The sequence below is a fragment of the Pteropus medius genome, unplaced genomic scaffold (assembly GCF_902729225.1).
Source record: "Pteropus medius unplaced genomic scaffold, Ma_sr-lr_union100, whole genome shotgun sequence".
NCBI classification, from domain to species: Eukaryota; Metazoa; Chordata; class Mammalia; order Chiroptera; family Pteropodidae; genus Pteropus; species Pteropus medius.
Window position 1 is genome coordinate 326,775 of NW_024342647.1, and position 13,966 is coordinate 340,740.

Sequence of the window (13,966 nt, forward strand, 5' to 3'; positions counted from 1 at the left end):
GTACCAACCTGCAGAGACCAGCGAGGTAGGATTACAAGTCCTCATTGCAGAATGGCAGCAGAATTGCTGCTGTCACTTTATTAGCTTCCTAGCTACCCTCTGAGGCAAGTAGGGTATATGTCATTGACTCTGCCTTACAAATGAGCCAGCCAGGGCCGGGACTGACCAAAAGACTCAGACCCTGGCCTTTGTTGATGCCAGTCCAGTGCAGTCTCCCCGTTTCGTGCTGAAGGGCAGGGTCAGTGGGAGTGCTGGGGAGAGAACTGGCTTCTGGTGTCTTGTCTCCCCAGGGACCACTGTCCTTTCAGCCACTGAGTGCCATCTAATGCATCCCTCCAGGTCCTGGCACCCCCTTCCTTGAGCCTCCTTTCAGGCAGACAGAGAGGGAGGCCCAGCGGCCGCCGAGAGCTGCCCTCGGCAAAGCAGTGGGGAGAGATCTGTGGCCACTGGCATTCTCAGCGCCTGGGTGTCACGCTGCTAGTAATAAAGGCCTCATTGCTTCATGGGCCATTAAGAAACCAATGATATATTTCAACCTCATTGAGGAGGAAGACAGCAGAGTTAAATCAAATTCAGACTGTGAGGAAACAAAAGAATAAAGAGGCTGTTGGCATGCAGATCCCTCCTCCAAGGTGACGGGGAAGGGGACAAACCATCATCCAGGGGCCGTGCTGAGCCCGGCGCAGGTTAGAAGCTCTTGCGATGGTTTTCCTACTTGGCGCTTGCAGAGACGGTGCTGTGCATTCCGTAGATGAGGAAGGGAAGTGCCGGGGACACTAGCCACAGAGGTGGCCTAGAACCTCAGCCCTGGGTTTGTCCTCACGGCGCTGCCCTTCCCTGTGCCATGCTGCTTCCCCTGGGCAGTCTGTTCTCTCCTCGAGACAAACTGATTTATTTTTGTGCAGAGGGCGCCCGGCGTGGAGGTCAGCAGCCTGTGTTAGTTGAGGCTGAACACTCCCCACAGGCAGGAGCTCGTCTGTGTGCCCTGCGGTCCGGGCACGGTGCCACCCGCACACGCAGCCCCCGAGGCTGGCATGTCCTCACCGCCCCGAGCAGTGTCTCTGGTCTTCCTACCGCCCTCTCGCTGCTTTCCCTTTTGCCTGCCTTTCCCTCTGCTCTGCTTCTCTGCTCCTCAGAGACGCTCGTCTGGTCCTGGCAGATGCTTTTGAATCCATCCTGAGGCCTTTGCTGGTTAGTAATGAGCAAGTTGATGGAGAATTATTTGTGATTCCTCCTCGGGTGTCATATTTAAGGTGACGTTGGAGGACAGCCTTATCTGCAAGAGCCAAGGGGGCGAGGAACCTCTGGCGTGATGACAGGAGTTGGGGGAGACGCTTGCGTTCACAATCCCTGCTCACATCCGGCGAGACACTGAAGACCCTTAGAATCTCCTCTGCTACCAGTTAGCCTCACCCTTGCCAGGCGTTCCATCCCCTCCCACCTCAATTATACTCTGTCCCAGCAGTCCAGGTTAGCTTGGTGCTTCCACCCTTTGCTCACACTCATCTCTTGGCCTGGAATAGCTTTTGTTCCCCCCACGCCCTGACTCTGGACTCAGTGCCCCAAGGGGAGGGGCTGTGGCCTGGAAGGATGTGGAGTGTGTGCCCCGCTGGCCTGAGCTGCAGGGAGGCAGAGAGAGAGTTACGTGAGGGAGGCAGTTCAGGCCTATCGTCCTCCTCCCCCGTCCTCTGTCTCTTGCTTTTGTCTGGGGGTCAGGATGCCGGATCTTCTCTGGGGTCACCCAGCAGGGGGCTCTCCCCCTCACCCCTCACTGCTCCTGGGAAGTCACCACACCCCCCCCACCCCTCAGCCCCCCAACCCCCCCCACCCCTTGCCCACCCCTTCTGTCCTGACACCCTTGCTGACTAATAGTGGAGAAATGAAAACTTGCTGTGCTCTCGTTGTTTGCAATGTGTCTGACCTGCCTGCAGAGACGGGCCTCAGACACTCGGGCTGGCTGGCGTCCAACTGCTCAGGGACGAGGGATTGTTTTAGCCATCGCTGTGTTCCCAGCTCCCTGAATGGTACCTGACTCGTAATAGGTGCTCAGTGACTGTTGTTGAACTCCAAGTGGTTTTGCATCTCTTGGTCTCTGTTTTTTGTTTTTTGGGATTTTTTTTTTTTTGTTTTTTTTTTGGTTCATGGCATGTATTCATTAGACTGGGCTAAACTGTTGTGACAAGTAGACCCAAACATGTAAGGACTCAATGTAATGGCAGTCTATTTTTGGCCGTGGTTAACAGCCTGGGTGGAGCTATTCAGTTTGGTGGGGTATCATTAGGGACTTAGGATCCCTTCCGTTTGTGGCTCTGCCATCCCTTGGTCTCTGTGTCATCAACAGCCAGGCAGCAGGAGAGGAAAGAGTGAGGAAGAGCGCACACAAGAGGTTTTCTTGTGAGTCCTGCGTGCGGCACGGAACGCCTCTGCCCCATTCCACTGGGTGGAGCTCAGGCACGTGGTCCCACTTAACCGTTGTCAAAGAAAAGCAGAGCTGGGCAGGAGTGGTAAAAACAGACTTTATTCAGGAACTGTCGTAATAGGGAAAAGAGACATGGGTATGGAACTGGGCTCAACCCTAAATATAGCAGGACAAGTGGGGGTGCACGGCGAAGGGGCGGGGTGGGGTCTTTGACAGAAAATTCCTCAGAGGAAGCATCTGGGGTAACAAGGGTTCTGGCGAAATCAACTGGACAGGGTTCTTGCTGAGGGCAGGCTGGGGTGGCCAGTTGCCAAGGGTGGGGGGTGAGGAATTTGGTTATATACTGAGGGGAACCAGACATTGAGGGTGGGGGATTCTTGCTAAAATGACTTTAGCAGAATTCTTGCTGAAACTAGGCAATACAAAGATGAACATGGAAGCCCAAAGGGTGAGGCCTAATTGGCAGGTGCGCCCCGACATCGGCATCTCTTCTAAGGCCAGGAACGTCATGAACTCATTTGTGAATGATGTGTTTGAGTGGCTGGCCAGCGAGGCCGCCCGACTGGCCCAGTACTCCGGGCGAACCACACTGACGTCCCGTGAAGTCCAGACGGCTGTGCGTCTGCTGCTGCCTGGGGAGCTAGGCAAGCACACTATGTCTGAGGGCACCAAGGCCGTCACCAAGTACACCAGCTCCAAGTGACCTGGGGCCTGACTTAAATAAAGGGTGACGTGTTAAAAAAAAAAATTTGAGCCTCAGTGTCCATTCTGCCTGAGTTCCAGTCCTTCCCAGGAGTCAGAGGCCTTGCAACCAGCCACAGGGACTTGGGCTCAGAGGAGCCTGACTTAAATTGTGGTCAAGGAGAGAGCCTGCCCCTTGGGGGAAGACCAGAAAATGTCGTCCAGTGTTGCGCCAGGAAGAGGCGGAGGAGAGTCTGGTGACCAGCCCGCAATATCTGCACCATGAAGCACAGAAGGAGGATTTGGAGTTGGTCAGAACCGGGCTCGAATCCACGCTCTCCTCCCTGCTAGCCGTATGGATTTGCATGAGTTATTTAATTCTTCCAAACTTAAAGTCTCAGTTTCCTTAGCTGAATAATGGGGATTGGCAACCCCACCTTAGAAGATGGTTGAGAGATTAACGAAGGCAAAGCCCCAGGGCTACATCATAGGTATCTAATACATCATGACTGTTATAACCATAGCCGTTATTACCTTTATTATTACCGTCTATCTCAGTTATACTGATAGACTAAAATTTTGATAACGCGCACAGGATAAAAAAGTCTACATGGTATAAAAGTATACATGCTGCAGATATGCCTCTTACTCATCCCACCTTCGGTTCCCTTCCTCAAAAGCAACCAGGATTAGCAGCTGTTTGGTATGTCTGCACCGAGACGCCCACACAAGCATACGTGTGCAAAGGGCCCTTTTTATTTACTTAACTTTCCCTATGATGCACTCGACTCTGCACGTTTTATTTCATTGAACGGTATAACTTACCTATTTCATATCAGTATATAGTGATTTACTGCATCCTTTTTTTTAAACGGCTGTATAACATTCCAAAGTGCAAGTGGAACATCGCTGACTTCGCTGGTGCTCCATTGATACACAAGTAACTATTTACAGGGTGTTGCCAGTCTGTAAAGCTGCAGTGACCATATCCCTGTGTATCTATGTCTTTGTGTACTTGTGTGTGAATATCTGTAGGATAAAAAAAAAAATCTAGGATCAAAACAATGCATGTGATTCTCTTTAAAATTAGGATTTTCGTGAGACGAAGGCCCTCCTAAAAAAAAAAAAGAAAAAAAAATTAGGATTTAAAATTTGTAATGCTTCACTCCGGTAACTGTTGTGGAGAGAAAGGGACTGGGAATTAGCCAGACGTGGCTCGTCATGAGAAGGTGATAAAGAAAGTACATCGTTACCTTTAAAGCCTTTACTGAAACACATCCTTGTTGCCTCTTCCCATGATGCCTTGGATTCCAGATTCCACAACAGGAATATTTGGCAGATTTATAAACCAATGCAAATTGGCTTTTAGCTTCAGAGTTTATTTTCTCACACACAAAAAAACTGTCAACCAACTCTCTGAATCCCACACCCTTCAAAGAAGCTGGATTGACGATAATAGACGTGAAGTCTACTTTTTGTCGGTTGGTCAGTTTGTTTTTGAGTGGCAGAGAAGCAAAGTGTTGAGTGCTTTCTCTGTGTTAGGTATTTTTCATAAATTATCTCATTTGATCCTTGTAAACCTTTGAAGTGAGAATTTTATTCTTGTTTTCCAGACCAAGAAAGGAATGGGTTCCCCAGAGGTTAAGTAACTTGCCTAAGGTCATGTAGAACCAAGGTTTGAACTTGGCTTGATGACTATGCTGCCCTGTGAGTCTCTCTTGTTCTTAATTGGGGGATTCAGTGGAACTCTCCTGGATGTCATGCTTTGCCTATTGCATAAGCATCTGGTGATTAGCAGTGCCTCTTAAAGATTTTGTGGCCTTTCTGAATTCAGTAGAGAAAGAGGATCTGTCATGGCTGCAAACTAGGTATCTGTCACTCTTAGACCTTACATCATTAATCCAGCAACTTTCCGGTGACTAGTTCAGTCTACACTGTCAGCTCTGCTGGTGTATTTGGATGGTCTCTACCCCTCAGTTCTAAGGCAAGATTTGCATGACCTTGGCTGGATCCGCTCTGTGATTTGTGTCCTTCCCTGGTGTCTTCCCCACACCCTTTGTCAAACTTCTCTTATTGTGTTTTCTGTCTCTTAGCAAAGAAAAGTTATTTAAAGCACTTTCTAAGTAGCATGGCATTATTATTAGTGATGACTCACAGCACCCACCACCACTCTGCTTCCCAGTTCCCCAGCCTCTGGGCTTGCGTGATTTCAACTTGAAGTCAGTGCTCTTTTCTGGAACCTGGGTTCAGATCTTCCAGTTACCAGGAAGTTTTTGTTGCCTACAAACAGAAATGAGCACATTAAAGCTCCCTCCCATCCCTACATTTTAAAATATCATGTCAAGAGAACCACATTAGAATTCGATCCACTGTGTCCTGGGAAAGGCTGTGGTTCCACAACATAGCTTAGAATCAGTGTCTCGTGCCTGTGAATCTCTCTCCTTTATTTATTCACTTCATATATCTTATTAGCTATTTGTTCCATGTTAGCACAGTCCTCTACTTGTCGGGCTATACATTCACTCTTGTTTTATTATTTATTAACAAACATTTGTTAAGGGCCTGATAGCATTAGGCCACCACCTCCATTACCTCACATATTTCTCAGAAATAATTCTGCAGAGGGTGTTTTATTAGCCCCCGTTGCAGTTGGGGAAAATAAGGCTCAGAGAGGTTCATTAACTTGTCCACGTTTCATCTAGTAAGTGGTGGGTCTGGGATTTGAACCTAAGTGTTTGGATTCTAAATCTGTAACCTCTCCCAGATGAAAGCCAAAGCTTGCAGTTTCTTATTATCTTGCTGCTTGGGTTACTCTACTCAGTTTCTTAATTAGTGATGACTCCAAATCAGTAGCATGTTACTGAGCCTTCAAGTGTGGGAATGGATTTGTTTTGACAGCAGTCACATAATCCACACTGAGAAGACATTACTTAATCCAGAATGAGAGATGGTAAAAATCCACAGGAAATCTAGATTAAAGGAGGTGGGCGGGGCGGGGGGGACATTTTTATTTGACTGGCTGGCTGATTGATCTCTAGAGGGTTTCTTCTCCCCCTATTCCCTTTCTTCTTGGAAGGCTAAATTAATTCAAGGAGCTCTACCTATTTCTTAAAAATTTCCAGGAGATGGCAGTTAAGTCAGCTCCTAGCGTGTTGGGTTTTAGGTTTTCTGAAGCCTTAGCTCAGCATATCCCAAACTTGTCTGATCACAAGAATTGCCTAGGGCATTTGTTAAAATTTGATTTCCCAGTAGGGGTGGGACCTAGGGACTCTTTATTTTTTTTAACAAGCCCCCTTAGGCGATCGTAATGATCAGACTAGCTTGGGAAACACTGAGTGTCATCATGGGGAATCGGATCCTCTTTGTGCGGTAGCCTCTTTAGATTTCAAGCACAGTTGGTCATATTGTGTTGCAGAGGAGAGAACACGATTTCTGCAGCCAGAAAGCACAGGATTCAAACTCCCCATCTGACCACTTAGAAATTGTGTTATCTTGGGCACATTACTGAACGTTCTCATCTCCAGACCTCTGCTGCCATCTCCTCTGCCTGGAAGCAGGACGCGCTTTTCCTTTCTCTCTCTACCTCCCCTTGCCCGCTTTGTCTTCTCATTCTTTAGTTCTCAGGGGTGCATTCCCAATTCCTCCCAAGCTGGGTCACTCATAATTATTTTTGTAATAATGTGTCTTTTATTCCCAACTAGACTCTAAACCCCATGAAAGCAGAAACCATGACTCTTGCGTTGATTATTTATGACTATAATGTTTATTATTTATTATTATGACTCACATATTTATTATTGCATGCCCAACACCTAGCACAGTGCAGTGTGGATGAACGCTGGGCTTTGTTCTCCTCATCTGCGAAAGTGGATGAACACAATCTATTCACAAGAGTTTTGGGAGGTGGAATGAAATAGTGAACATGAGAGTAACTGGCATACAGTAGGCATCTAATAAGTGTTAGTTTTTGCCTTCCTTTGGAGAATCCACTTATGATTATTATATTGGACAAAATAGATTATAAATGAAGTTTTAAGGCTGTTTGCCTGACACACTATTCTAAAAAGTTTCTAATATTCTTAAAGTTTTAGAGTTTAGTCTTCTTTTCTTCCTCCCAAGTCCAAAGAATGTCTTCCATCCATCTTTTAACTTTGTTCTTGTGACCCATTTTGAAGTCTCATAATTTTGCCCGATTTCCTGTGGATAGCATATCTTTAAGTTTTCTCTATTCAATTTAGTGCTGAGAATGAAAATAATATAATTGTAGAGTGAACAGAACATTTTTAAAAGATGGTGGGTGGTAGAATGGGCTTCAAAGGTGGCTTTAAGGCATCTCTTTCTGGGATTCTTTAGAAGATAAAAACATTGACTTGTGAAGATTTCTTCTAATCCTTTGTGAAGTTCAGGCTGATATTAGGTGAACCAAATTCAGAATTTTATCTCGTTTTCCTACCCAGTTAGGAAGAACTTTTGGATATATGATTGCCATTCAGATTTAAAGTATGGGAGGAGGACTTGCTAGTAATAGGACTTGCTCTTCCTCCCACACGCTACAAGTGGAGCCGCCCCAATGTGAGGGTGACCAGCTGTCCTTGTTGGCCTGTGACTGAGGTGGTTCTTGGGGCACTAGACTTTCAGTTTTAAGTCCAGGACCGTCCTGGGAGGCTGGAATGAACTGGTTGGCCATCCTACTCTCAATGTGCAGAGTAGACTCTTGAAGGAATTGGAGTAATAGTGAAGTAAGCATTATCATACTTTTCTGTTTTTTTTTTGTTTGTTTGTTTTTAAAAAACACAGGAACCAGAAAGTTAAAACTGCTTTTTAAAAAAAACTTTTATGAAAGTTTTTTGAAATTAACATCACTTTTAAAACCACCGAACTAAATAAAGGTGGTCTTAAATAAATGTAATTGCTTTTGCACCATTTAAAAACTCAGTGATAGTCATTTAGAGATGAGTAGTACTGTGTTGTAAAACCTAGTCCTATCTGTACCGAACCTGAGGGGCTATGGCTACCTGATTTATATGACCCATTTTCTAGTATTAATCATTTTGATTGATAGGCTGTGAATAGTTATCTTTGAAGTATTTTTTTCTAGTTAAACATCAACAATAGAACTGATATCACTGATGAATATTGAAAATAGGTCAGTTTAAAAGAAAGACCTTAACTCACATAAATTGGTTATTATCACTTAAGTCTCACAAGATAAAATTCCAAATTATTTAAAAATATATTTATGTCCATCTTATTCCCCAAAAGTAGGTAAAGTGGCTTTCAAAAAAACATACATTGTTATAAGTTTTTAAAAGAAGTTTAAGTCAGAAATAAGTAAAAAGTTTATTAGGAACAATAAAAATAGTATAATAAGATGAAATCAGGGAAAAGTTAGTATCTAGAAATGCATAATCTAAAGATCTTACAGTTTTTATGATGGAATACAGATTTGGTTCTGAGCTTTCTGGTTACCAAGGAAAAACAGAAACGTACCAAGTTGAAAGTCATGGTGCCCGTAATATAAAAATAAAAGATTATTTAAGAGACGTGCAGCTTTTCTAGCATGGAAGGCTGGGAGCAGTTCCCCCAGATGGCCTTCGTAAAGGAAACGTCATGTAATTAACATCCCTCCGACACCCTCTAATCAATACAGTGTCAAGGCTTTGTGTGAGCTAGTGACCCTCAGTGCAGTCTGATGGTATAACAACCAGTGCCATTAAGACTGGTTACTAACATTTAACACAGTGGTCCTTCCTTTGGGCAAGGACCCTCCTGGCAAGCTTTTTAGCATTCAGATTCCTAGGGCCAAGGCCACCTCCACCAAATTGGTATCTCTGTACTTTTGAAATGTTCATGAATAATCTTGATAGAGAATTACCTATTTAGAGTTAAAAAAAAAAGAAGAAGAAGAAGAAGAAGATATTCAAAGAGGAAACCCAAACATCCAATAAACATTTGGAAAAAAATTCAATCTCACTGGTATAATCATGAATATGTAAATTAAAATAATGATGAGATACCATTTCACATCTATTAGATTGGCAAAAATATTTAGCAATAGCTGACAGGGTTGAAAATGTGTGTACTCTGCGACTCAAACAATGCCACTTCCGTAGAAATTCTTGTCCATGTGCACAAAGGGATATAAAGAGGATGTTTATTGCAGTGTTCTTTGTGATGAGGAAAACTTGGAAAGCACTAATGTTTCATGAATGGTGGGATGCGTAATCAATTTATGATGTGGCTTGAGCTGTACCCCACCCTAAAAGGTATGTGCAAGTCCTAACTGCTATCTGTGAATATGACCTTATTAGGAAATACAGTCTTTGCAGATGTAATTAAGTTAAGGATCTTGAGGTGAGATGATCCTGGATTAAGGGTCAGACCTAAATACAATGATGGGTATCCTTATAAGAAACAGAAAATGAGGAGACACACAGAGGCAAGGGCCATGTGACGATAGAAGCAAGATTAGAGCGATGCATCTACAAGCCGAGGAATGCCAAGGATTGCCAGTGTCCACTAGAATCGGGAGAGAGGCCTGGAAAGGATTCTCTCTCAGAGCTCTCAGCAGGAGCCAGCCCTGCTTAATGCCTTGATTTCAGATTTTTGGCCTCCACAATTTTCGTTGTCTTAAGCCACCCAGCTTCTGGTTACCTATTATGGCAGTCCCAGGAATCTAATGAAATGGAGGTCTTTCCCCAAACCACATGGATACTTGGAAGAGGGTGTAGTTATGGGGTTCTCCTTCACCCAAGAGAATGGGAACATGAAAGTAATAATCTTCCACAGTGCAACTGAAGTGGTTTTGTTTCTGATTTGAGGCAGAAAGAGAGAGCCCTTGAAGATGAGATAGTTTAGCTCCCCCTGTATTCAAGATGAGGGTCCCCAGACAGGGAAAGTGATTTGCCCAAGACTCTACTGCTAAGAAGAGGCAAACTTGAACCCAGATCTACTTCAAAGGCTGTGTTCTTTCCACTTCAGTTGTGGCACTGGCACTAGAATGTACCTGGTCCTCTCAGATCAATATGGCAGCATAGGCTAGAGGAAGGGGCTCAGATGCTGGAATCAGAGACCTGAGTTAGTCTCTGCTCTCCCATGCTCTGCCGGCATAACAAGGAAAAATGTTTTATTAATTTCTCCAACTCTCAGATTTCTCTTCCTGACAGTGAAGCTAACCTTTGCTCCCAGAGCACCTGAATCTTTGGATTGTAAAGCTCAAATGAGATAATATATGTGAAAAGGTCTTTATGAAATTGTAAATCATCATGCAAATAGTAGTTCCATTATTATCTAGTATAGCTGCAGACCAGGAAAGTGAAAACTGACAAAGCGTGGTAAGCAGAATCCTAAAATGACCCCTAATGACCTTCACACATGTGTAATCCTCTCCCTTTGCATGTGGGTGGAACCTGTGGATCTGATGAGATATCACTCCCATGACTCTGTTCCACTGTACGGCAAAAGGGAGATTTCTCTGGGTGGACGCAAAGCGTTTTCTCCGGCTGGTTGCAGAAGAGGAAGTCAGACAGATGTGCTCTGGCTAGTCTGAAAGAAAGCAAATGTTCACATTATGAACGGCCTATAGGGGTCACTATGGCAAAGAACTGTGGGCAGTTGCCGAGTGTGGTTCCTGGCTAATAGCTGGATGGAAAATGAGGACGTCAGTCCTACCGCTGCAAGGAGATGAATTCTTCTTGACAGTGAGCTTGGAAGTTGACCCTGAGCCCAGACGAGAACCGCAACCCTGACGAAGCCTCGATTTCAGCCTTGTGATACCTTGAGCACAGTACCCAGCTGTGCCATGATGGACTCTGAACCTAAAAAACTTTAGCTAATAAATGGATATTGTCTGAAGCCACTAAAATTCTGTTAATTTTTTTGTGCAGCAATAAAAAGCTAATACAGAGAGACCGAAAGTGTTTCCTTGGGTCATAGAGCCATTAAGTGCACATGTCTGGTTGTCCCTTCAAGAAACTCTGAACTTCCCTAGGGCTGAGCTACCTCTCGTTGATCTCTGGAGTCGGACTGGCTGCGTCTGTGCCCTGGCTCCACCACTTATAAGATTGAAAACTGAAGCAAGTTGCTTTACTTCTCTGTGCCTCAATTTCCTTGTCTGTAAAATGGGTGTGAAAATGGCACTTGGCCCTGGGGTAAAGGGGGTCAAGTACATGGTGATGGAAGGGGACTTGATTTTAGGCGGTGAACTGTTGTTAACAGTCTTAACTTTATATGTGTGAAGTGCTTAGAATCATGCCTGACATGTAGTAAACACTCAGCCAACATGGTTGTTTTGTTATAGCTCAGCATTTAGCCTAGTAGCTAGCACATAATAGACACTCAATGTTTGTTGACTGGATGAACTAATTAATTAGGACTAGAATCTTGATCTCCTGATTCTTAACCCTATAATATTTCTACTAATCATTATTTGCAATAGGATACAGACTTTTCCAAAGCTAACTTTACCATCCCAATTTCTTCAGGATGCACCATAAAGCACCAGATTTATAGCACCATGAAAACACAGAGGTATTTAAACTGGTACCAGAGTGCTTAAAAACCTGAGGGCTGGGGAAGCTGACTGCAAGCCATGAACGGGCTGGCTTTGCCTTAATAGACCATGTTAGCTGATCGGGGTGACATACACTTAATACAATTGCTTAATTATCTGGTCGTCAGGGAAATGCCAACTGTCATCGCCAGCTGTGCTAGGCCATCAGTCAGTTTGTTCTGAGGTCATTAAGTAATTTAAGAGGTATTGCTTAAATACTTAGCAGAGGAATGACAACTCTTGTCTCAAGGAGCTAAGTGAAAGCAATGGTTTTTGCCATAACTATTGGCTGTGTTAAACTGTGAAAGATGAGAAGATTTGGAACTTGGCAATCAACATTGGAAACAGAAGGAGACTCCAGAATTTGATAAGGACGCCCATTCTCTCACCCTTGTTCCCATCACATTTGGATTATTATTGTTGATAATTCCTTTTAAAATCATAAACAGAAGTGGGCTCTAGCTGTGAACTAGCCCATCACACATTGAGGGGTGTTCATTCCTTTGTGAGAGCTGCCTCATTCACCTGCGGAGTTATTAAACTTCGGGCTGGAGAAGTGAATGACCAGAGCCTGCACAGGTTTGCTGTATGCCTGAGCAGTTTCACATTAAGATTTGATTTGAGGCTTATAGATTCTGGTTCTATTCAGTTCCCCTTCTGTTGCAAGGCCCCGAAGTGATGCTGTATTCCCTGCACACCAAATGACATGACATTCATTCCTCCAGCGTCTATTATTTGCCGCTCTCCCTCCCCCCATGCACTGGGCGAGGCACTGGAACGTAGAGAGAATTAAGATGTTCCTGCCCCGGAGAGACTTTTAAAAATATTTTATTAAATTTATTGGAGTGACATTGGTTAATAAGATTATGTAGGTTTCAAGTACACAGTTCTATAATACATCATCTGTATCATGCATTGTGTGTTCACAACCTCAAATCAAGTCTTCTTCTGTCACCATATATTTGACCCCCTTTACCATCTTCTGCCTCCTCCCACCTTCCTTGTGGACTGGAGAGATTTGTGATCATATTCCCTCTCGCTCCCGTGCCTTTGCACATGGGGCTTCTCCAGCCGACACTGCCTTCCTGGCTTCTGGGATGGGCAACGTTCCAGTTAATCAAGTTTCGACCAAGCCACACCTTTCCCCCCCAGAAGAATGACTCATGTCCTGCTTTATGCCCCCATAGCCCTTCGACCCTCATCTGCTAGAGTGTTTGTCACTTTGTGTTGAGATTCATTAACAAGTTTACATCCTAAAGATAGCGACTGTGCTTTATTCATCTCTGAGTCTAGTGCCTGGCATTGAGTTGATGCGTAATATTTACTTGAATGAAAGACTAAGTTTATGAAAGAGTATAATAAATCTTATGTAAGGTGTGTAGGAGGGTGGAGGTGGGGATGGAGTGAAGAATAAATGTGCTAGTCTAGTATCTCTGTCACCAGCAGGGGGAGAAATGTGTTTATAAATATCCCATCACATAAGCCTTTGGGTTCTACTATCTGAAACGCCAAAGACAGACTCAGGGTCTTTCTGAGTGGCGTCTCAAATTTATAAGGAGGCATTTTACTTCAAGTGAGAATGGTATGACATTGATTAGCTTAAATCATGTCACCTTATGGCAGGCTAATGTCTATTATTCCCTTGAATACTTTTTAAGCAATTTTTTTTTTTGATGATGGCGGGGGAGGCGGAGGAGTGGTGGTGGTTGTTTATTCACAGGTTCTGTCCTTTCTGAACACCGTTTAATGTAATATTGGAGCTGAGAGTTTAGTAATTTGTTTCTGATACCCACTGTCTAGGACAGGTAGGAAGGGGTCCCCTTTCCTCCTCACCCTGACCCTTTGTTTTTACTTCTCTGTAACCACCCTAAAAACTCACCCTTTCTGCAGTTCCCTCCTCTATGACTCAGGAATTCGTTCTTCCTGCTTTGACTTCTCTCCACTCCCACTCCCGTATTTCTAATCCCTTGCAGGATAGTTCCGGTTCGATGTCCTGCTGTCCCCTCAAGCTCAGTACTTCTTTCCCAGCTCTACTCTCATTTCCGTTCACTCCATTCTTTAGTGGCTCTGCTGGGCTCAGGAGTCAGGAGGTGAGGGTTCGGATCGGCAGCGCCGCCCAGGCAGATGTGGGTGCCCTGCGTCAGAGTACTTTGGCAGAGGCGGTTCAGCACTCTGGAGAGCTCCCAGTGGGGGCAGCTCCCCGGCTCCGGGCCCTCCCCTCCCTCCCCACCCCAGCCTTAGTGTACACCTCCTCGTCACTGGGATTCTATGGTGTTAAAGAACCCTCATCCTCTTTCATTTCTCCTGGGCTTAGT

At 44.7% G+C, this 13,966-nt stretch overlaps 2 protein-coding genes across 6 annotated transcripts in view; both read left to right on the forward strand.

Annotated features, from left to right (window-relative positions):
* The window catches only part of TTLL11 (tubulin tyrosine ligase like 11), a 210,433-nt gene that overhangs the window by 16,743 nt on the left and 179,724 nt on the right, over window positions 1-13,966 (forward strand). The gene's annotated exons all lie outside the window — the stretch shown is intronic.
* On the forward strand, window positions 2,665-3,749 carry LOC120605758 (histone H2B type 2-E1-like). Its single transcript, XM_039866708.1, has one exon. The coding sequence runs from the start codon at window positions 2,805-2,807 to the stop codon at window positions 3,120-3,122; it is 318 nt and encodes a 105-aa protein (XP_039722642.1). The 5' UTR covers window positions 2,665-2,804; the 3' UTR covers window positions 3,123-3,749.

What these genes read in the sequence shown, in the direction of transcription:
- LOC120605758 (XM_039866708.1), top strand. Translation starts at nt 2,805, where the DNA reads ATGACTTTAGCAGAATTCTTGCTGAAACTAGGCAATACAAAGATGAAC.